Source organism: Pyrus communis, chromosome 7 (genome assembly GCF_963583255.1).
Source record: "Pyrus communis chromosome 7, drPyrComm1.1, whole genome shotgun sequence".
Classification (NCBI taxonomy): Eukaryota; Viridiplantae; Streptophyta; class Magnoliopsida; order Rosales; family Rosaceae; genus Pyrus; species Pyrus communis.
The window spans coordinates 26,718,945-26,742,429 of NC_084809.1; the positions used below are offsets into that span (position 1 = coordinate 26,718,945).

At 39.0% G+C, this 23,485-nt stretch overlaps 1 protein-coding gene across 1 annotated transcript; it reads right to left on the reverse strand.

Moving 5' to 3' along the window:
• Window positions 1–316: 316 nt before the first annotated feature.
• LOC137739038 (glutamine synthetase cytosolic isozyme-like) lies at window positions 317–3,205 on the reverse strand. The gene is made up of 9 exons (XM_068478511.1): window positions 3,019–3,205; window positions 2,432–2,471; window positions 2,214–2,317; window positions 2,038–2,086; window positions 1,714–1,908; window positions 1,394–1,522; window positions 1,215–1,289; window positions 1,038–1,129; window positions 317–927 (listed from the first exon to the last, which is right to left on the reverse strand). The coding sequence occupies exons 1-9, from the start codon at window positions 3,090–3,092 to the stop codon at window positions 615–617; spliced, it is 1,071 nt and encodes a 356-aa protein (XP_068334612.1). The 5' UTR covers window positions 3,093–3,205; the 3' UTR covers window positions 317–614.
• Window positions 3,206–23,485: the final 20,280 nt, after the last annotated feature.

Sequence of the window (23,485 nt, forward strand, 5' to 3'; positions counted from 1 at the left end):
TCAATACATGGAGTAAAAAGCTGCATTGACATTGCCACCGCGTAATTAAGGTCCAAATTCAAGGGCATTATGGCCCCTAATGGGTGGAAAAATTACCCTATTTACAGATTAATGTCAGGAAGGAAATGAGAGCCAAGCTTTTGTTTTCTTTTTCTACACTTCTTTTTATTTCTAGTCATTGAATTGATTAAATTAAATTGGTAAATGAACCAGATTAAACAGGAAGATGTATGAATAAACGAACAAAGATTAAACAGGAAGGTGTATCTAAGGTTATCAATTGCTAATAATGCACTCAATTAACAAGAACAGCAACAAAAAAAAGATGAGGCTTGCATTTGTCAAGAATTACAAGTAAAATGGCATTTAAACCAACCAGCCCCTTGAAAAATATTATTCATAAGACACTTATTCAACACAACGGGCACAGTGATGAGGCAATGAAGCAACAACACAGTAAAGTTTAAAGGACAAAGCTAACTCTAGTTTGAAGCTAAGGACACACAAGGATCCATCCAAAAGGATCTGGTAAATCACATTTCCAACCTCAATGAAAGACGATTACGTTGTCACAAGACTTATAAATGCACGCGTGTAGGTGTGGCTGGGTGTGCTTATGGCTTCAACAGAAGGGTGGTTTCTGCAATCATAGATGTAACAACATATGGATCCATGTTCGATGCAGGCCTCCTGTCCTCGAAATAGCCCTTGCCAGCTTTTTCTGTGTCTCTACCAACACGGATAGAAGCACCGCGGTTGGCAACACCCCATTTGAATGTGTTGATATCAGCTGTTTCATGCCTTCCTGTCAAACGGCGTTCATTGCCTTCTCCATAGGCAGCAATGTGCTCCTTGTGCCTGAGTCCCAGCTTGTTAATTGCCTTCTTGATAACTTCATAGCCTCCATCTTCTCTCATGGACTTGGTGCTGAAACAACATTACATTACAAACGTCATCATATGAGAAAACAATGCTAACCGTAACATAATTTGATCAACAGATGCAAATCCTTCAACAACGAATAAGTGGCAATATACCTGTAGTTTGTGTGAGCACCAGCCCCGTTCCAATCACCCTGGATCGGCTTGGGATCAAATGACAGAACCACCCCAGCAATCTCGGTGATCCTCTGTTCGCATAGAAACAAAACTTCACTGACCAACACCGTAAAGTAATACCAGCATTTTATTATACAATCAAGCATGCTAAGTTACCTCCAAAATATAACGAGCAGCCCACAGTTCATCTCCAGCGGATATGCCGACAGAAGGGCCAACTTGAAATTCCCACTGCATTATTGATTAACGGATTATATTCAGAAATGCTTTTAACATTTGGGCAGAAGATGGGACATTAAAGAAAGATCAAGAAAATATATATCTGATTCTTTTACCTGGCCAGGCATCACTTCACCGTTGATTCCACTAATGTTGATGCCAGCATAAAGGCAGGCCTTGTAGTGTGCATCAACAATGTCGCGCCCGAAGGCCTTGTCAGCGCCAGCCGCACAATAGTACGGTCCCTGTTCCGCAATAAACAACATAACGAAGTTATGTTTTTGTTAAAAAGTAGAATTACCATCACATAAGAATATATGTCCGGAGAATCCTTAGAAGTTAGCAATTCCAAAGTCGGGCAACATGTAAGAATTAGGTAACCTATTATGAGCATAAAATATGAAGGACATCCTCAGAAAACAGAGCGTTCCATTACCTGAGGGCCTGGGAAACCACCAACGGGCCAGCCGAGTGGCCATTTGACATCTTTCTGCAGCAAGGTGTACTCCTGTTCAAGTCCATACCAGGTTACTTCAGCAACAACATCAGGATGGCTGAAAATCTTTGCAGCTGCAGCCCTCTTGTTAGTTGGAATTGGTTCCCCAGCGGGTGTGTAGGTATCGCATATCACCTAAGTTGAACATCATTGAGAAACACAGATAAGTTCAATAGCTCACAGCATGCCATATCTCAACTGAATTGAAAGTGGAAAATAACAAGATAGAAGATTATAAAAGGTAGGAGATCGTTGATAACTCACCAAAATGTTGTTGCCTCTCCTGAATGGATCCTTGAAAATGGCTTGAGGGCTGATTCATTTCAATAAAAAGACGACATATTAAAACCAATAACAGCGATTAAACAATATAAACATATAACTATTAAGAGAAAAATGGCAACAAAATTAAAAGAAAAAAAGAAAGAAGGAAAGCTTACTATAAAATAACTTCGCTATCTTCTCCAGGAGCTTGATTTGTGCTGGAACCATCATAATTCCACTTGGGAAGCTTTGAAGGATCACTCACTGGTCCTGGCAGAGTCTACATACACACGAAAACAAATATTACTATTTCAACAAATTAATTAAGAACAAATCAAGATAACAATTAACCAATCAAGATAACAAGATCAAAGAGAAGGAGAAGATTAATTACCCTTGCTTTGCTTCTGATATCCATTCCAGATCCACCAATCCTGTTCCAGTAATTCAAAAGTATTGAGCAAAGTAATCAAAGAAGGTAAATCCCAAGTAAATAACATGATTAAGTTGGAAAGGATTAACAAAACCAAACTAAAAAAGATAGTGACACTCAACAGGAAACATACATATACACATCTATGAACAAATAGCAGGTCAATTTTAGAAAAAAAGTAGAAAACCTTGGAACTTCAACAACCGAATTAAACAAGATCAAAGCAAACAAAGAATAAAAAGTTTACTCCAACAAAGTAGAAAAACACGAAATTAAAACAGAAAGCAAAGTAAACCAAAAAGAAACAGGAGTTATTTCTCTGCAGAAAAACAGAAGATGGAGACTTTTACCATCTGACAATCAACCCTCCAAGCGGTCGATCACAAGAACGAAACACAAAACCAAAGCCAACCCATTAACGTATTCATCAAAACAAGCAAACCCATTTGCATACGTATAAAATGCGTATAAATACACAGAAATATGTATACCATGTCCATGTATGGAAAAACAGAAGATTAAAAGAGTAAGAGGATAAGGGGGCTGACCATATGTACTCTGCGATGATCTTCTTAGTGCTGTCTGAGAGGTCGAGGTTGATGAGATCTGAGACTAGCGACATAGTTGCAGAGAAACACAAAGACTTGAAGCGAAGACTCTCTCTCTCTCTCTCTCTCTCTCTCTCTCTCGCTCTATCTCCTCTCTTTCAGTGAGTGATTGTATTCAAAGAGACGTAAACAGGGAGATGGGTGTGTGCTCCCTTTTATAGTACGGTCTCTCGGTGCTGTGAACGTAGAAGCCTAGAAGGAATCTTAAATTATTAAAATTTCTCTTTTTTAATTTTATAAAAAAAGGTAAAATAATTGGTATTTTTCGTAATTGAATAAGTGCTGGAAGAGATTTAACAAATAATTATATTTCTACTAATTTTGCCGTTTCAGAGAAAATTATGATTCTGATAAAGTTTTGGGTAGCGAGGAGAATCAAATCGGAGGAGGTCCACGCTGTTCGAGATATATGGACAAATGTTCACCTGATAAGTGATAACTGCTTTTTTTTGGTCTTAATATCTTTATTAATCTCTATTAATTAATAAAAAAAAATTTGTCAATCAAAAGATGGTAAAAATATTACTTAATCTTCTATCACATAAATAAATAAAAAAAGATGATAGGCAATAATGTAATTTCTCAGGTCTAATTTTTTTTTATTAAAACCTCACATATAGTTGATGTTAAAATACCTTTAATATTTTAAAAAAATAAAAATAAAAAACAAAAAACAGAAATCTCCCACTCCCCCTCCCCCACGTTCTCTCTCTCTCTCCCTCTCTCTCCTTCTCATTTTCTAAAAAAATGTGGTCATACACACAAAGTGTGTAGGCAAATGCTAGTATATATATATAGAGAAATATTAAGTAGTTATTATTATTCTAAAAATTTTACTTTCATTTTAAATTTTTATAATTATAAAAAAAATACACTTATAAGGTGTGTCGAATTAAGAAAAAAATACACTTGTAATTAGAATGAGATTTCTTTTATTAGAAATTCCAAAAAAAAGAAAAAAAAAAGACGTATACATAAAAAAAAACCTCACATAATAGGTTTCTGGATGGTTAGTAAATTCATTGTTTTTAAGTGGATTTTAATAAGAAATAAATAATAAAATAAAAAGAGTCTTTTACCACATGTATGCTCATCTAAAAGGTGCGTTTATTGAACTGGATTATCTCACATTAGACTGACTTCAGGGACTAAGCTGAACTGGCTTACAATAGACTATGCTGAATTAACTTAGTAAAGAGTTTGGTGCAGTGTCGGACTAATAAGTGTGATAATAAAAAGCAATTCTCTTTTGTTTTCTTTTTCCTTTTCTAGAACTCTCTATCTCTATTTTGAAAGCTTTCCCTCTTTTTCTCCATGTATTTTCCCTCTCCCTCTTTTCTTGTCCAACTCCCACTCTATCTCTTTCTTGATTCTCTCATCGGTCTTCTTTGTCTTGTTCGGTGCCAGCATTTTCGATTCCAATCTTTAGCACTTGATCGTAGCACTTGAGCGTATTTATTTACACCCAGTCTTGTCGTACAGACCACTTTAGGTGGTTCCGACTCGTGTGCAGGTATAGTTAGTGAGTTGGGGATTTGAGCTCTAGATTTAGTCGTACAGGTCACGTTAGGTGACTCCGGCTGACATGTTACTTGCATTGATTGGCATTACCTGGTTTACTTATATTTTATGTGGGGGCATTCAACATGGCATATTTCTGAGCATGTTTTCTATATATGTGTATATTCTATTTTCTGGGAAACTATACAGGTTTTATAGCGAGGGGTTAGAACTTTTGATAATGAAATGATTTTGAAAAGCTTTGTTTTTGCCCACTCACACTTTCTGTTTTGCGCCCCTCCAGGTTCTAGTTTGGATTGCTCTTTTGGTGGCTCACGAGGAATTCACGGCATATCTGACAGATTATCACCAGTGTAGGACCCCCTCTGGGTGTGTTTAGTTAGTATTTGTTCTTCTAAACTGCAATAGGTTTTCTGTGCTCTGAATATTGTTTTTCACACCTACGCTTGCACATGTATGTTAACTACTCTGTATGTAGTTTGATTTTTATTTGTTCGTACTTTTATTATTATTCTTAGCTTCCGCACTGTGCACATGGTTACGTCACCCTCATGTGACGGCCAGCATGCCCTGATTTCGGTCGGGGTGTGTCATAATATATGTAATAACACATGCTTAGTTTAGTCAATCAAATTATATTTTACATATAATTGTAGATAAATTATTTCACACACACATATATAACAAAAACAAAAAAGCATGCATGCATGCTATATGTAAGAATTCAAGCAAAAAAAGATGTAAGATTTAAATTTTAATTCAGTGCACCTACTATTCAAATTAAAAAAAAAACAATTAGTAAAAAAATATTTTAGATTGCTTAAAAAAAAGAAAAATAATTTACCCAATAAACGTAAAGTACATGCAAAATAATTTACCTACATAATAAAGCAAATCTCAAAATACATTGAAAATAATGTACCTACATAAAAATAATATTATTATTTTATTCAATACGAGTTTACCTATTATTTATACATATAATAATAAAATATGCCCAATATATATGATGATACATACAAAATAAAATACATACATAATGAAGAAATGTTATTTCATTCAAAATTAATTTACTTACAAATAAAGCAATTTTATTTTGATTCAAAATTAGTTTACCTATTATTTGTACATATATCTTATAATAATAAAATGTGCCAAATTTACGTAATAATACATGGAAAATATATTACCTACAAAATAAAAGAATGTTATTTGATTCAGTATTAATTTACCTACAAAATATACGTTATTGCTCATCATAAATTTACATATAGGTAGATTAATTAGTTAATATGTTTGAACATATAGTAGTACTATATATATATATATATACACGTTAGGGTTAATAATATGTGCAGTAACTATTTGTTCATTGTAATTAAGGTGAGTAATTACATTTATTGATTTATTTTGAATATTGTGGTACAAGTTGTAAATATTTTGTAATAATAGGTTAATTACTTCTCTACTTGGTAGTCATTTTCAAATTTTGGTTTTATTTTGATGTTTGTAACTAGGTGGGTTTTTATTTAGGAAATAAAAATTGTAAGGATCTATATCTAAAAAATCCTATTGTTTATAAGTGGGAGATTTTAGATCTAAACTTACAGATGGAAAGTTTGATAACAACTTAAAAACATCTTTAATGGTTTTGTTAATTTTTTGTTAGTTTAGCAGGTAAACTGTATCAAAAAAACTACTTCAGCTAGTATATGTAACTTTTCATCTTCAACAACTCTCAATTTTAACAAACATTGAATATTTTATGAGTAGTGTTATTCACACACCTATTTTTACTTCTAACACACACTTGTTAATTTTTATTCCTTGATGATAGGAGCATATTCATGCGACTTAAATAGCTTGTTCTCGTGCATTTACGTTATGTTTCTTTAGTTATTTTAGTACTTTAAGCTATTTTCGTGTGTTTATAGGTCCAAAGGGCTAAAGGAGCAAAAAGATGCATTTTAGAGACTTTTGGAGCACTTTTGGGCTAAGGATGGATAGCTTATGCTTGGAGCCAAAGTGTTGGACGAAATTGAAGACCTAATTGAAGACCAAAGTGTTGGAACTTTGTTCTCTTTAGTTTTAGGACATTTAAAACCTTTCCTAATCCCAATCATGCCATGCATAACACACATCCATTCTAACACATTGTCATTGCACATGCATTTCCTTCATTAGTTAATTCACATGCTCCATACTTATCATCACCACTCATTACTTATCACATATCATCACCACTTATCACTTATCATTCACCACTTATCATATCATACATTCATTTATCACTTATCATAATCATTCACTTATCACTTAACATATCATACACTTATCACTTATCACCTACTTCACCTACAACATCCACCTACTTCACCTACAACATCCACCTACTCACCTACAACATCCACCTACTTCACCTACAAATGACATAGCCATATGTTCCCTCCACTACTCCTATAAATACCCTTGCATTCATTCATTCAAAAACATCTCATTTCATACACAACACACCACAAACACATCCCTTTCTCTCTTAGCCGTGAGTCTCCCTTAGAATCCAAAAACCATTTTTCCATTCCCCTTCCACTTCTCCACCACTCCTCTTCCATTCCACACTTCCATCCCCCAAACCAATTATCCCTAGACCTTATGCTACAATAAAGAGGAAGAGAAGAGAGCCTAAACGTTCATACAATTCAAGTTTGAGTTGTTGGAATGTTTAGGCGTTTCTTTGATTTCAATGTTTAATTTCAATTCTCTTTGTTTTGTATGAGGAACTAAACCCCCCTTTAGCTAGGGGGGATTCGAAATATATGTTTATGCTTGCATTTTGATTTGATTACTTCTAATTGTGTTTCATAAGTTGTGGATTCAATTTGTTTAACCGTTTGATCGATAACTTATTTATGTATGTTTATTAAGAATGCGCGCTTAATTTTCATGCATGAATATGACGCTAGAATATAAGTGAGTTTCACCTAATCGTTATGAACTTATATTCACAAGTAGTGGAGGTTGCTTATAAACAATCGTGTTAAACGAATTCTTGGCATAAGTTTCATGCAATCATAGTAACGAATGCCTCGTCAACACTTATAGTTTTCATGATGCTTAATGATTCTTGCTTGTTTCTCTATTATGCAATTCATGTAGGGAACTTGTGAGGAATGCTTTGGGTTGTCGTATGCAATCATCCAATTCATTAACTTAAGGAAAACTTGACGGTTAATTTAAGCGGACCTAATTAACCCGGGGTGTTGAGAATTCATGGTTTATCGAAATGCAATTGGAAATCATTTTATTATGCAAGTGTAACATGTATGGATATGTGTAACATCCCGTCCCGAAACTAACGAGACGTACATTTAAAATGACAATTTTACCCTAATTTGTTTGTGTACGTTAAGTGTTGTGTAGTGTGGTGTTGTAGGACCACACACACACTCACACCTCACCCTCACTTTCCCGGGATTCCCTCCCTCATTCCCTCACTCTGTCTCTTCTCTCAGTCTCTCTCTCTCTCTCTCTCTTCCTCCCCGAGTTCACCTTCTTCTTCTTCTTCTTCCTCTACACACGGACACACATACAAACCTAATCAAATCTTCACCAAACAAGAAACCAAGACCACCATCGTGTTCGTGGAGCTGAGAGGAGTTCAAAGGTGCCATTTTCAGGTAAGGAAAACACCATTTTCACGTCGATATCACGAGGTCCGATTTGAACACTGTTCATGCAAACCTAAACTAGCTTGTTTTTGGAATTTCTAAGCTTGTAGTTGTGCTTGTGAGGTCCCAAGGAGCCTCGGAGTAGTTCGTTGGGTGAATTTGGACGTCGGGATCGTCCTGTACGAAGTTGGCCGATTCTTGAAGTTGAAGACAGGTATGATCTAGCAATTTTTAGGCCTTAAAACTAGTCTAACGTGATTCTACTAGTCCTAAGCTTCATTTTGGTATAAAGAACGTGAAAAATGGTTGAAAAACGAAGGAGAAAACTTAGTTTGAAAATTACCCAGTTTTCCGGCGCCGTCGCCGGCGCCGGCGTCTCGCCGGAGAAGAAAGGAGAATATTCCGTTAAGTCTAACGGAATATTCCTAACGGCAGTGACAGAATCCGGTTAGATTTGACGGAATATTCCGTCAGTTAACGGAATATTCCTGACGGCGTCAACTGACGCCGTCAGTGTGCAGTGCACGTGGGCCGCGCGTGGGGGCGCGTAGGTCCGTGCGTGTTCAGGCGCGTGGGGGCGCGTGCGTGGTCCAAAAATTTTTCTAAAAATATGGGCGTGATCCTGAGGTTGTGTAGGTCACGTTGGTATATTCATTTGTCCATTTTGAGCAATGTTTGAGAAGTTATTACGAGAAGTTGCTTAGGTGCTTTTAAATTAATGTTTTCGTAACTTTGTCGCGTATAGGTGATTCGTTTTCCGAGGACGAGCGTACGCACTCGAGGCAGGGGGGCTACGACCCTTCTAATTATCAGTGAGTGGGCTTTTGTTTTCCGTATATACCTATATACATATTAATTCCCAGAAATTAAATAGAAAAGGTTATATGTTTTATGCCATGCATCATTTGAATATTGTTTACGCATCATCACGTGCGTTGGTAGTTGGCATACATATATAAATGTGTATTTGGTGCTGTGGACGCACAGGTAAGTGCCAGGTAAGCGGTATTCATGTGGTTATGCATTCCTGTTTATTATGCAATAGTAGTTTGAAATGCTTAGAGAGCTCATAATCTGCACCCCCGGTGTTAGTGCTCCCGCCCAGGGCCAGGGCACAGTCCTTCACGTGATGTTCACCAGCACCACACGCTCGCCTTGGATCCAAGTTAGGTGCAAGCCTTGTCGTACAGACCACATTAGGTGGTTCCGACTCGTAGGTGACCCGCGATTATTCGCACAGTCTTCACGTGATCGTAGCACTAGAGCGTATATATTACACCCAGTCTTGTCGTACAGACCACGTTAGGTGGTTCCGACTCGTGTGCAGATTCAGATATTGAGTTGAGATTGAAGCTCTATATGCAGCCGTACAGGTCACGTTAGGTGACTCCCGGCTGCCAGATTATATGTTATTGATGTGAATTATGCTTGAACAATTACATTTGATTATGAGATTCTGTTGTGGCATATTCTCAAGCATGAATGGCATATTGTGAGCATGAATGGCATATGTGGAGCATTATTGACATACCTATACATACGTATATATGTTCATTTTCTGGGAAGTATACAGGTTTTACGGCGAGGGGTTAGAATGTATTTTTGTTAAAGAGTTTTAAAAGAGCTTTGTTTTTGCCCACTCACGCTTTTGTTTTTGCGCCCCTCCAGGTTCTAGTGGTCTAGCAAGTTCGGTGGTCCATCCCAGAGGGCGTCCCGGCATTTCTGACAGACACTCACCATTGTAGGGTCACCTTCGGGTGTACATATGTCGTAACTTTCCTTTTTCGACTGCTGTAGACTTGCTCTGAATTGTGTCTCACATACACTAGTACTTTGTATGCTATTAGGTTTTTAATTATTCGTACTTTTATATTACTATACCTTTAGCTTCCGCACGCGCACATGGCTACGTCACCTTCGCGTGACGGCCAGCATGCCCTGATCTCGGTCGGGGTGTGTCAGCTTGGTATCAGAGCCTAGGTTTGGCAGTCCTGTGTCTTTGTGAGTATTCTAATAGTTGGTGTCTTCTGTCAGAATCATGCCGCCTCGTCGGGAACCACGTCGCTCAGATGAGTCTAGTTTTCCTGATCTTACTCAGTTGGGGGAAGTGATTGCTACAGCCCTTCAAACAGTGATGCGCCCTCCCCAGAGGACTCCTCTGGAGACTATGTATAACTTGAAGTTGGATAAGTTTAAAGGTAACGAGGGTCACGAAGGCGCAGAACGTTGGTTGGAACACATAGAGAAGACTTTCCGTGTGTTGCATAACCAGGGGAACCTTCCTATGGAAAGGTGGGTTGAGACAACCTCTTGGTTTCTGGAGATGGAGTCTGCAGCTTGGTGGGAGCAAGAACTTCGTAGGTTGACTCCAGCTCAGAGGACCGATTGGAATGTTTTCAAAGACGTGTTTCAAAGGAGATTTGTACCCCCTGAGTATATCGACCGTAAGAAACAGGAATTCACTGAATTGAAACAGCGAAAGTTGACGGCTAACGAGTACTATCGTAAGTTCACTGATTTGTCTCGTTACTATCCCGATGTCGCTGGTAATCAGGCGGAGATGCTTCGTCGTTTTCGCTTGGGCACTAAGAAGAAATGGCGTTCTATGGTAACTACTACTCACTGTGAGTCATATCAGGAGTTCTATGAGATATTGTTGAGGGTAGAGGACTCTGAGAATATGTCAAGTGATAGTGACGAAGAGAAAAACGGCAATCAGAAGAAAGACGACAAAGGAAAAGGTCAAACATCGTTGGGGCCTCGCCAAACTCAGAACTTTAAAAGGGGTGGTGCAAGTTCAAGTTCGTCTAGTGGTGGTTTCAGTGCCTCTGGACAAGGACGTGGAGGTAGGTTTTATGGAGGTGCTCGAGGCCAGAGACAAGATGATGGTGGCCGAAACCGACTCCCATTTTGCCGTAGATGTAATAATCGACATTTCGGCGAGTGTAGGCGTGGCAACGGTGCTTGTTTCACGTGTGGGCAGATGGGACATAGAGCGGTGAATTGTCCCCAGGGTCAGCAACAGAAGCCGCAGCAGACCTTTATGCCGCCACCTGCACCGATTCGGCAAATCCAAGGTCCGAGTAATTATGGTCAAACAGGTAGAGGTGGTGCCTATCACTATCAGGGTGATGCTGTTCCCTATGCCCCGGGACCGTATCAGTACCCCCAGGACCCGTATTCACAAGGTGGTTATCCCCCGTATCCCAGCAACTACATGCCGTATCCTCCAGCTCCAACAAGTGGTTCTCAGTGGTACCAAGGAGGACAGTATCAGCAGGGTGAGAATGCCACTAGTAGTGCAGGGTCTTCGAGGCAGATGGGTCAGCCCAGTCAGGGGCGTGGAGCTCAAGGTCGCGGTGTTCAAGCGAGCAGAGGTCGTGGAGGACGACAGCAGGGCCAGGGGCGTATTCACAATATTTCCCTGCAGGATGCTCAGAACAACCCGGACTTGATAATGGGTACGTTAAACATTCTTGGTTATTTTGCTAGAGTCTTAATTGATTGTGGAGCTACACATTCCGTTATTTCTCATACATTTGCTCAAGTAACGCAACCTCGCCCCACACCTCTAGGGTACGATTTAGAGTTCGCTATGCCTAGAGGAGAGAGATGTGTTGTAGATTGTGTGTACCCAGGATGTCCAGTGATAGTAGAGGGTGTAGTTATGCCCGCGGATCTTATTCCGTTAGATATTGTCGATTTTGATGTGATTTTGGGCAATGATTGGTTGCACTTCTATCGTGCCAAAATTGATTGTTACGGGAAAGTAGTTACTTTTCACCGTCCTGGATTACCTGAGGTTACTTTTGTGGGTGAGCAGAGTGGGGTAAGACATGGTGTTATTTCGGCTTTACGAGCGAAGAAGTTGTTGACTAAAGGTTGTCAGGGGTATCTAGCTCATGTGGTACTAGAGGAGGCCGTTCCAAGCAGAATTGAGGATGTGAGAGTGGTTAGACACTTCCCTGATGTTTTTCCTGAAGATTTACCTGGTTTACCCCCAGATCGAGATGTGGATTTCACTGTTGAGTTGCTTCCAGGTACCAATCCTATTTCATTAACTCCTTATCGTATGGCTCCCGCTGAGTTAAGGGAATTGAAAGTGCAATTACAGGAATTAGTGGATAAGGGATTCATTCAGCCTAGTATTTCACCTTGGGGCGCTCCAGTGTTGTTTGTGAAAAAGAAAGATGGGACTTTGAGGCTGTGTATCGACTACAGACAATTGAATCGGGTGACGATTAAAAACCGTTATCCATTGCCTCGTATCGACGATTTGTTTGATCAGCTGAGAGGTGCTTGTGTATTTTCTAAGATAGACTTGAGGTCTGGGTACTATCAGCTGAAGATTAGTAGGGATGATGTTCCTAAGACGGCGTTCAGGACTCGTTACGGTCATTACGAGTTTCTGGTTATGCCATTTGGGTTGACGAATGCACCAGCAGCTTTTATGGATTTAATGAACCGGGTATTTCAGCCTTACCTGGATAGATTTGTCATTGTCTTCATTGACGATATTCTGGTGTATTCTAAGTCCAAAGCGGAACATGTCCGACATCTTACTTTGGTGTTGAAAAGGTTGAGAGAACACCAATTGTATGCTAAGTTTAGTAAGTGCCAGTTCTGGTTAGATCAAGTCGCGTTTTTGGGGCACATCATTTCTGCTCAAGGTATTCTGGTTGATACTCAGAAGGTTGCAGCTGTGGAGAGTTGGGAGCAACCACGAACCGTCACTGAGGTGAGAAGTTTCATTGGTTTGGCGGGATATTATCGGAGATTCGTTAAGGATTTTTCGGTAATTGCTTTGCCACTGACGAGATTAACAAGGAAAGATGTTAAGTTTGAGTGGAATGATAAGTGTGAGCAAAGTTTCCAGCAGTTGAAGCATTGTCTTACTAATGCACCTGTTTTGGCACTTCCAGACGATAGTGGTGATTTCGAGGTTTATAGCGATGCTTCCTTGAATGGTCTGGGATGTGTATTGATGCAGCATGGTAGGGTGATTGCTTATGCTTCGCGGCAGTTGAAAACCCATGAAATGAATTACCCTACACATGATTTGGAGTTGGCTGCTATTATCTTTGCGTTGAAGTTGTGGAGACACTATCTTTATGGAGAAAAGTGTAGGATCTTCACAGATCACAAGAGTCTTCAGTATCTCTTTACCCAGAAGGAACTTAATCTTCGTCAACGGAGGTGGTTGGAGTTGCTCAGCGATTACGATTGCACGATTGATTATCACCCTGGTCGTGCGAACGTAGTAGCCGATGCACTTAGCAGGAAGTCACATGGCCGTATCAATGCGTTGTACGCTAGTCGTATTCCTCTTTTGGTGGACTTGCGTGCTACGGGAGTAAGGTTAGAAGCAGAAGATCGAGAAGTGGCATTACTTGCTAATTTTCAAGTTAGGCCAATCTTAGTTGATCGGGTGCTTGAAGCTCAGGTAGCTGATGAACAGATTCAAGAACTAATTCAAGCTCGAGGTCAAGGAAGGTGGCGAGATCTCAGAGTTCGTGATTCTGATGGCATGTTGATGTTAGAGGGTAGAATGTTCGTGCCTAGTAATGTGGACTTGAAGAAGGAAATTCTTGATGAAGCACATATCTCGGCTTATGCCATGCACCCAGGGGCAACCAAAATGTATCATACCATTCGACCATTTTACTATTGGCCGGGTATGAAAAGGGAGATAGCTGAGTATGTGAGCAGTTGTGCTGTTTGTCAGCAGGTTAAAGCAGAAAGAAAGAAGCCGTTTGGATTGTTACAGCCGCTTCCCGTTCCAGAGTGGAAGTGGGAAAATATCACTATGGATTTTGTGTACAAGTTGCCGCGTACACATAATGGCTTTGATGGCATTTGGGTGATCGTTGATCGGCTCACTAAGTCGGCACATTTCATTCCAGTAAGAGAGAAGTATTCTTTGAGCCGGTTAGCGGAATTGTTTATCTCAAAGGTTGTGAAGTACCATGGTGTCCCTGTAAGTATTGTCTCGGATCGTGATCCACGATTCACATCAAAGTTTTGGGTAGCCTTTCAGGAAGCTTTGGGTACGAGACTACTTTACAGTACGGCATATCATCCACAAACGGACGGACAGTCTGAGAGAACTATTCAGACCTTGGAAGATATGCTGCGAGCATCAGTGTTACAGTTCAGTGATGCTTGGCACCAGCGATTAGATTTAATGGAATTTGCTTACAACAACAGTTTCCATTCGAGCATTGGCATGGCGCCATTTGAAGCTTTGTATGGTAGATCTTGTCGCACTCCGTTATGTTGGTCGGAGGTTGGCGAAAGAGTCTTGGTAGGTCCGGAGATTGTCGAGGAGACTACTCAAAATGTTCAGGTAATTAGGTCTAACCTGAAAGCAGCTCAGGACAGGCAGAAAAGTTTAGCAGATCGACATGCTACGGACAGAACGTATGAGGTCGGAGATTGGGTATTTCTAAAGCTTTCACCGTGGAGAGGTGTTGTGCGGTTTGGAAAGAAAGGGAAGTTGAGTCCCAGGTATATTGGACCGTACATAGTCACAGAAAAAGTTGGTGAGGTAGCTTATAGGTTGGAGTTGCCTCCGGAGTTGGCTAAAGTGCATAACGTTTTTCACGTGTCTATGCTCCGACATTACGTTGCTGATCCATTGCATGTGATCCCTCCTCAACCGTTAGAGATAAATCCAGATTTGACGTACGACGAGGAACCGTTAACGATCTTAGATTGGAAAGAGAAGGTTCTGAGGAACAAAACGGTGAATTTGGTGAAAGTCTTGTGGAGGAATCACTCGGTTGAAGAAGCGACATGGGAGACAGAAAATAGGATGAGGGATTTGTATCCAAGATTATTCTTTGACCGTTAGGGGTGTAATTAGTTAGTTTGAATTTCGGGACGAAATTCTATTAAGGAGGGTAGGTTGTAACATCCCGTCCCGAAACTAACGAGACGTACATTTAAAATGACAATTTTACCCTAATTTGTTTGTGTACGTTAAGTGTTGTGTAGTGTGGTGTTGTAGGACCACACACACACTCACACCTCACCCTCACTTTCCCGGGATTCCCTCCCTCATTCCCTCACTCTGTCTCTTCTCTCAGTCTCTCTCTCTCTCTCTCTCTTCCTCCCCGAGTTCACCTTCTTCTTCTTCTTCTTCCTCTACACACGGACACACATACAAACCTAATCAAATCTTCACCAAACAAGAAACCAAGACCACCATCGTGTTCGTGGAGCTGAGAGGAGTTCAAAGGTGCCATTTTCAGGTAAGGAAAACACCATTTTCACGTCGATATCACGAGGTCCGATTTGAACACTGTTCATGCAAACCTAAACTAGCTTGTTTTTGGAATTTCTAAGCTTGTAGTTGTGCTTGTGAGGTCCCAAGGAGCCTCGGAGTAGTTCGTTGGGTGAATTTGGACGTCGGGATCGTCCTGTACGAAGTTGGCCGATTCTTGAAGTTGAAGACAGGTATGATCTAGCAATTTTTAGGCCTTAAAACTAGTCTAACGTGATTCTACTAGTCCTAAGCTTCATTTTGGTATAAAGAACGTGAAAAATGGTTGAAAAACGAAGGAGAAAACTTAGTTTGAAAATTACCCAGTTTTCCGGCGCCGTCGCCGGCGCCGGCGTCTCGCCGGAGAAGAAAGGAGAATATTCCGTTAAGTCTAACGGAATATTCCTAACGGCAGTGACAGAATCCGGTTAGATTTGACGGAATATTCCGTCAGTTAACGGAATATTCCTGACGGCGTCAACTGACGCCGTCAGTGTGCAGTGCACGTGGGCCGCGCGTGGGGGCGCGTAGGTCCGTGCGTGTTCAGGCGCGTGGGGGCGCGTGCGTGGTCCAAAAATTTTTCTAAAAATATGGGCGTGATCCTGAGGTTGTGTAGGTCACGTTGGTATATTCATTTGTCCATTTTGAGCAATGTTTGAGAAGTTATTACGAGAAGTTGCTTAGGTGCTTTTAAATTAATGTTTTCGTAACTTTGTCGCGTATAGGTGATTCGTTTTCCGAGGACGAGCGTACGCACTCGAGGCAGGGGGGCTACGACCCTTCTAATTATCAGTGAGTGGGCTTTTGTTTTCCGTATATACCTATATACATATTAATTCCCAGAAATTAAATAGAAAAGGTTATATGTTTTATGCCATGCATCATTTGAATATTGTTTACGCATCATCACGTGCGTTGGTAGTTGGCATACATATATAAATGTGTATTTGGTGCTGTGGACGCACAGGTAAGTGCCAGGTAAGCGGTATTCATGTGGTTATGCATTCCTGTTTATTATGCAATAGTAGTTTGAAATGCTTAGAGAGCTCATAATCTGCACCCCCGGTGTTAGTGCTCCCGCCCAGGGCCAGGGCACAGTCCTTCACGTGATGTTCACCAGCACCACACGCTCGCCTTGGATCCAAGTTAGGTGCAAGCCTTGTCGTACAGACCACATTAGGTGGTTCCGACTCGTAGGTGACCCGCGATTATTCGCACAGTCTTCACGTGATCGTAGCACTAGAGCGTATATATTACACCCAGTCTTGTCGTACAGACCACGTTAGGTGGTTCCGACTCGTGTGCAGATTCAGATATTGAGTTGAGATTGAAGCTCTATATGCAGCCGTACAGGTCACGTTAGGTGACTCCCGGCTGCCAGATTATATGTTATTGATGTGAATTATGCTTGAACAATTACATTTGATTATGAGATTCTGTTGTGGCATATTCTCAAGCATGAATGGCATATTGTGAGCATGAATGGCATATGTGGAGCATTATTGACATACCTATACATACGTATATATGTTCATTTTCTGGGAAGTATACAGGTTTTACGGCGAGGGGTTAGAATGTATTTTTGTTAAAGAGTTTTAAAAGAGCTTTGTTTTTGCCCACTCACGCTTTTGTTTTTGCGCCCCTCCAGGTTCTAGTGGTCTAGCAAGTTCGGTGGTCCATCCCAGAGGGCGTCCCGGCATTTCTGACAGACACTCACCATTGTAGGGTCACCTTCGGGTGTACATATGTCGTAACTTTCCTTTTTCGACTGCTGTAGACTTGCTCTGAATTGTGTCTCACATACACTAGTACTTTGTATGCTATTAGGTTTTTAATTATTCGTACTTTTATATTACTATACCTTTAGCTTCCGCACGCGCACATGGCTACGTCACCTTCGCGTGACGGCCAGCATGCCCTGATCTCGGTCGGGGTGTGTCAATATGAACCCCTTAGCTAGCCATACCATCCATTCATTTCCGTCAATTTCATATTTACAATTTGTTTTCTTTACAATCTATCCATTTTAGTTTAAATTCGTCCAAAATCAATCCCCCCATATTTCGTTTAAGTCTTAGTCTTAATCTTTCTTATTTTTAGTTTTGAATTCTTCGAGTTTAGTATAGCATTTTAGTTTGTGTTTTTAAAAGCATTTTGAGTCTTTTGATTTGTTTTAGTGTTTTAAAGTTTAGTTTTACATTCTTTGAGTCTAGTTTAGTGTTTTATATTATGTTTTTACGTTTTTAAGTCAAATCCAAGTGATTAACAATCCCTCCTAATCCCCGGTCCAGAACGATCCCTACTTGCACCTATACTACAATTGATAAAAAGAGGGTTTAATTTGTGTGCGTATAAATTATCGCATCACTTGATTTTCTTCAATTCATTCAATCGGATGACCGGGAAATGAGAGGGGTGTGTGAGCAAGGACAAAGCTATTAAGGGCCTAGGGGAGGCATCCGCCCCCACTCAAATTTTTTTTTTTTAATTATAAAAATTTGTGTACTTTTGCATTCCACTTCTCAAGCCCTAATTAAACTACAAATTGCATTTCAATTCTGATGTCAGCCCTAATTAAATTAAAAATAAAAAAATAGGTAAACAATTAAAATAGTCCACCGTTTTGCATATCGGTTGTGACATCCCACATTGCCCAGGGGAGTGATCCTTATATGTATATTCTCATCCCTACCTAGCACGAGGCCTTTTGGGAGCTCACTGGCTTCGGGTTCTGTAGGAACTCCGAAGTTAAGCGAGAAGGGGGCTAGAGCAATCCCATGATGGATGACCCACTGGGAAGTTGCTCGTGAGTTCCCAAAAACAAAACCGTGAGGGAATGGTAAGCCCAAAGCAGATAATATCATGCTACAGTGGTGGAGCGGGCTTGGGAGGTGATCCGCCCCCGGCCGGGATGTGACAATTAGTATCAGAGCCTAACCCTGGCCGCATGTGTGCCAACGAGGACGTCAGGCCCCTAAGGGGGTGGATTGTGACATCCCACATCAACCAGGAGAGTGATCCTTATATGTATATTCCCATCTCTACCTAGCACGAGCCCTTTTGGGAGCTCATTGGCTTCGGGTTCCGTAGGAACTCCGAAGTTAAGCGAGAAGGGGGCTAGAGCAATCCCATGATGGGTGACCCACTGGAAAGTTGCTCGTGAGTTCCCAAAAACAAAACCGTGAGGGCTTGGTAAGCCCAAAGCGGACAATATCGTGCTACGGTGGTGGAGCGGGCCTGGGAAGTGATCTGCCCCGGGCAGGGATGTGACATCGGTGCCCTGCTAAACATGAAAATGTGTCGAGATATATTGTAATATGTTGTCTGAAAAATTTTATAAATTAATATATAAGTGTTTTGTTTGGTAAATTTTTTAGCTTTTTAATTGTAACTTTGTTGTTTGAGGATACCTCCATTCCTACAAATTTCTGGCTTCGTCCCTGTGTGTGAGAGGTAAAAATAGGGGTGTAGATAACACCACTCTATTTTATTATCAATCATTTAAAAGAAAAAAAAAAACTCAACAACTCATTTTCTAAAATTGCATTTTCTCTCTTTCTTTTTTCCTTGATTACCAGTTCACCATTAAATATTAGAGTAAGAAAGTGTGTGAATAGCACCATTCATATATTATTCGAAGGTGACATGAATTAAAATTAAAGGATTGTCAACACAATCTGGGGTCAGTGTCACACACCGTTTACCTAAAAATTGCGCAAGCCACCATCGATGAATCTTGTCCGTTGCTTAATTAATTAGCATATATAATATATTTATGCGCGTGGTTATGAAGTAAGCAAATATTGACACCGTTTCATATAATATTAATTCTCAGTAAAGAACTTGCAAAAACTTTTGATTATGTCTTTCATTGCGTGATGCTATTTTGAGGTAGTTTTCATGACTATTATTTTGGGGTTATGCAGTGATATCCTCCTGAAATTGCCTTTTAGTCTGATTTTACTCTTTAAATTAGATTTGCCTCACTTTTTTTCTTTAAAGCTGTCAAAATTGAGTCATTTCATCTTCGTCAATTTTGTTAGGGATGTTAAATGAAAGAGCAATCTGGACATTTCATACCATGTTAGCAGACACGAGCTATTGTGGTTGACGAGGTATAAAATTTTCATTGCCGTGAACCTCTAAATTTGTCAAATCTCTGCTAGCGTGAACATAAAAAGAGTGAAATGACTCGATTTTGACAATTTCAAGAAGTAAAGTGAGATTAAAAACTGTTTTAGGAGGCAAATCAATTAATAAACGAATATTTAAGCATCTCTAGGTTTTTCATTAATTTGTAGTTTTCTCATAACTGTATTAATTGTTTCTATTCGTTTATTTTGTGCATAATGTGGGAGCTTCTGTCCACCCTTGATACCAAATTCAAGAATAACTGATTATGCATTATTTAATCACATGGTGACGAGGAGAACATTTATATATGTAAATTTATGATATATCAACTTGGTTTTCATCAATAATAAATGAGAAAATTTGTGTGCGCAATGTCTAGTTGCAGCATACCATTCTCTGTATTTAGTTAGTCAACATTTGATACGCATAAACAATAAGAATTTATGAGTTTATCTCACATCATTTAGGGTAGTTTATTGCTAATTCAAAGGTCGTTCGTTGACAATCTCTATAAAATACAAAAATATTAGTAACGGAAGCTGTTACAAGTTAATATGTTAGTATTGGATGAGACATTTCTCATGTTCTAAACTATTGATTAGGTGATAATTATGATAATTTTTTGTTTAAAAACTAGTGACAAGATTGTTCTTTAATCTAATACACCTCTTAATCATATTGTAATGGAGATCAACAAAAGATCAAAGAGGTGTTCTTAAGTTATCATGAAGGGGCACATAATTACAATTTCTTACTCATTTTTTGTCAGAAATCTACACATTTGATGACGCACGTGCGGAGCATTAGACTTTGATTCCCTTTTTGTTTATCACATTGAAGAAAATTAAACTAATCCTAATCACGCTCTTTTCGTACCTCTCCACTTGAACAAACCCTAATTGAGTAAGACTTCTGTTATTGTTAATCTACTTATATTTCAAAGTTATCTTGCTAACTCTTTCTCGTTTTTTGTTTTTTTTTTTTTTTTGACAAACCTATGAACCGAAATTCATATACATGGTACTAGTGGATCATGAAAATAAAATAAGGCATGCCGTCAAGAGTTAATTACATATATATGGCTGCGCTTGGTGAGTTAGATGAGATAGGTTGTGACCAATTAAAATAGACTTATGTCCAGTCTGCTATTTGTTGTGTCAAAATGTGAGATGAACATAATTATATATGATAGGTTATGAATCCACAATAGAGTGAGTTATCTAACATATTTTTACACATGAGTTACAAGTCTTGTCTTACAAATTTATGCTAATCTAATCATATTTTTAAGGTCTAATCCCATCAGCAAACCAAACGAGCCAGGGTTTTATGGTTGCAAAACAGATGTAGCAGACCCCTCTCTTTGCCACTCGTTCTATTAGAGGCTAACCTTACCCTTGTCACCATTAAAACGTAAGGCAACCATAAGGTCAACTAATCAAATTTTGGCTAAGATTAGAAGTACGACCCGCTCAATGCCTCAAATAATCGGTCCGTATTTTTTGAAATTAGGAGTTGTCTCAATCATTTTCTTGTTGTTTACTATTAATACAAAGTAGATATTAACAATTAGATAAGTGATTTTGGCAGTTCAATTTCCTAGATACACACACATATACATCTTTTCAACGTTCCACTCAAATTGCAGTTGCAGGTACAATAACGACGATATATTTACAGCCATGTCGACATCGATCACATTTTGACAACTGCAACTTTGTAATAGCAATGGTATCAACAAAAAAAATTAGATAAATCTAAAATTATTAAGACAATCATTGTAGTGAATACAATGAACGAATATGGTTCTACAAAAAAATTCTAAACTCTTAATCTGATGGTCATATGATTTCAGATTTGAGTGATTTTTGGTAGACGTGATCTTTGAGAGAAAATCTAGAAGATAAACGATTTAGATCGTTAAAATACAATACAAAATAATTGCCACACAAAAATGTTTGTAAAACATTGTATGAAAAATTTATGTCACGAATCTGTCACACACACATATATATATATATATTCACACACATATGTTTATGGTCCATTTCGCTTTCGTGCAAATCTTTTTATATTTGCTCAAAGCATAAAGGAATCACATTGTGCCCTAAGCTAAAGTATTTTATCGTGCATTTTGGCGTAGTTGATGGATGACAAAGCGGACCTCGACAGACCTAGGTCTAGGCCTTGTTGTTGTGCACTAGCAGTGGCAATGGCAAGTAGCCACACAAAGTTTTTGGCGGATGGCGGGACAATGTCACTTGGAGACTGCACCTGCTGGCCTCCTAGTTGTTGTGTTCCGCTTTATTGGCCTATGGGAATTGGCATCTGGTGCCAAATTTGGCAGGCTTTGAATTTGTGTATATATCTTGTAAAACATACTTGCTGACATTGGTGGGTTGTTGATAGTTACAAGAAGGCTCATTGGGTGGTTACCATTTCCTATACAAGTCTATCCATCAATCTGCAATAATATTCTATGCATGCATGGAACATATTCTTACTCAAATAATGTCATGTATTTGCTACCATATCCATTCAATCTATATACCATAATTTTCCTTTTGAAGCCAAACATCTTATTTTCAACTTACTAGGATGCTCCTAATCTTCAAGATATGTATGTTTGGGTAATTGGGTTCCTAACAAAGTGGGGCAATACCTTAGTGATGATAGCTCGTTTTTCTCTATATTCTTTGATCACATGATGAGTATATTACTTATTAAAGAGTGTTATTTACAGTTGCTAGCTCCATCGCTTGTTCGGTCACTTGTTTGTTTGAATGATGGTATTACGTATTTTAGCTTACAATCAAGTGAAACTCAAGTTTTGTATAATAATTAAAATGGGTTTATGGTTTACAATCCAAAACCTTACAACTGTAAATGTCAACATTAAAAAATCAGAGTAATTAGAAAGAAAGAAAATTGATTAAAACCACATAAGAAAAACCTCAAACAACAAAAAAGAGTTACACATACCAAAATAAATCACTCAAATAATGTCATGTATTTTCCACTATATCCATTCAATCTATATACCAAGATTTCCCTTTTGAAGCAAAACATCTTAGAAACAACGGTACAAACTTACCAGGATTCTCCTAATCTTCAAGATATGTAGGTTTGGGTAAATTGGGTTCCGAACAAAGTGGGGCAATACCTTGGTGATGATAGCTCCTTTTTCTCTATATTCTTTGATCACATGATGAATATATTACTAATGAAAGAGTGTTATTTACAATTACTAGCTCCATCGCTCGTTCGGTCACTTGTTCATTTGAATGACAATATTAAGCATTTTAGCTTATAATCAAGCGAGACTCAATTTTTGAATAATAATTAGAATGGGTTTATGGTTTACGGCCCAAAACCTTACAACTGTTTAAACGTAAACATTATTAAAAACAGAGTATATAAAAGAGAATGTGGGCTCTAGAAAAAACAACTAAAAAGAGTTACACTTACCAAAATAAATCACTCAACATTCAACAACTACATAATCGTTAGAAATACAATCCATAAGCCATGATTAGTTCATACCAAAGAAGAGACCTCGGACTCACAAGCTATGACGTGCAATCTGATGCTTAACTTGGTGAATTTAGTTCACAACCTGATTCTGCACCAACTAACCATGGTGCGTCAGGTCCAAAAACTAATTGCAATATTGTGTCTATAAACTTTCCCCGTAATAAAAACTTCTATATGAGAACACTTGTTTGATCGCGTTCAGTATCAAATGTTTATTAGCTACCTATCCAGTGCGGGTAGGGTGTGCTCTATAGGTTTAGTACCAAACTCAACGGCCTCAGACAAT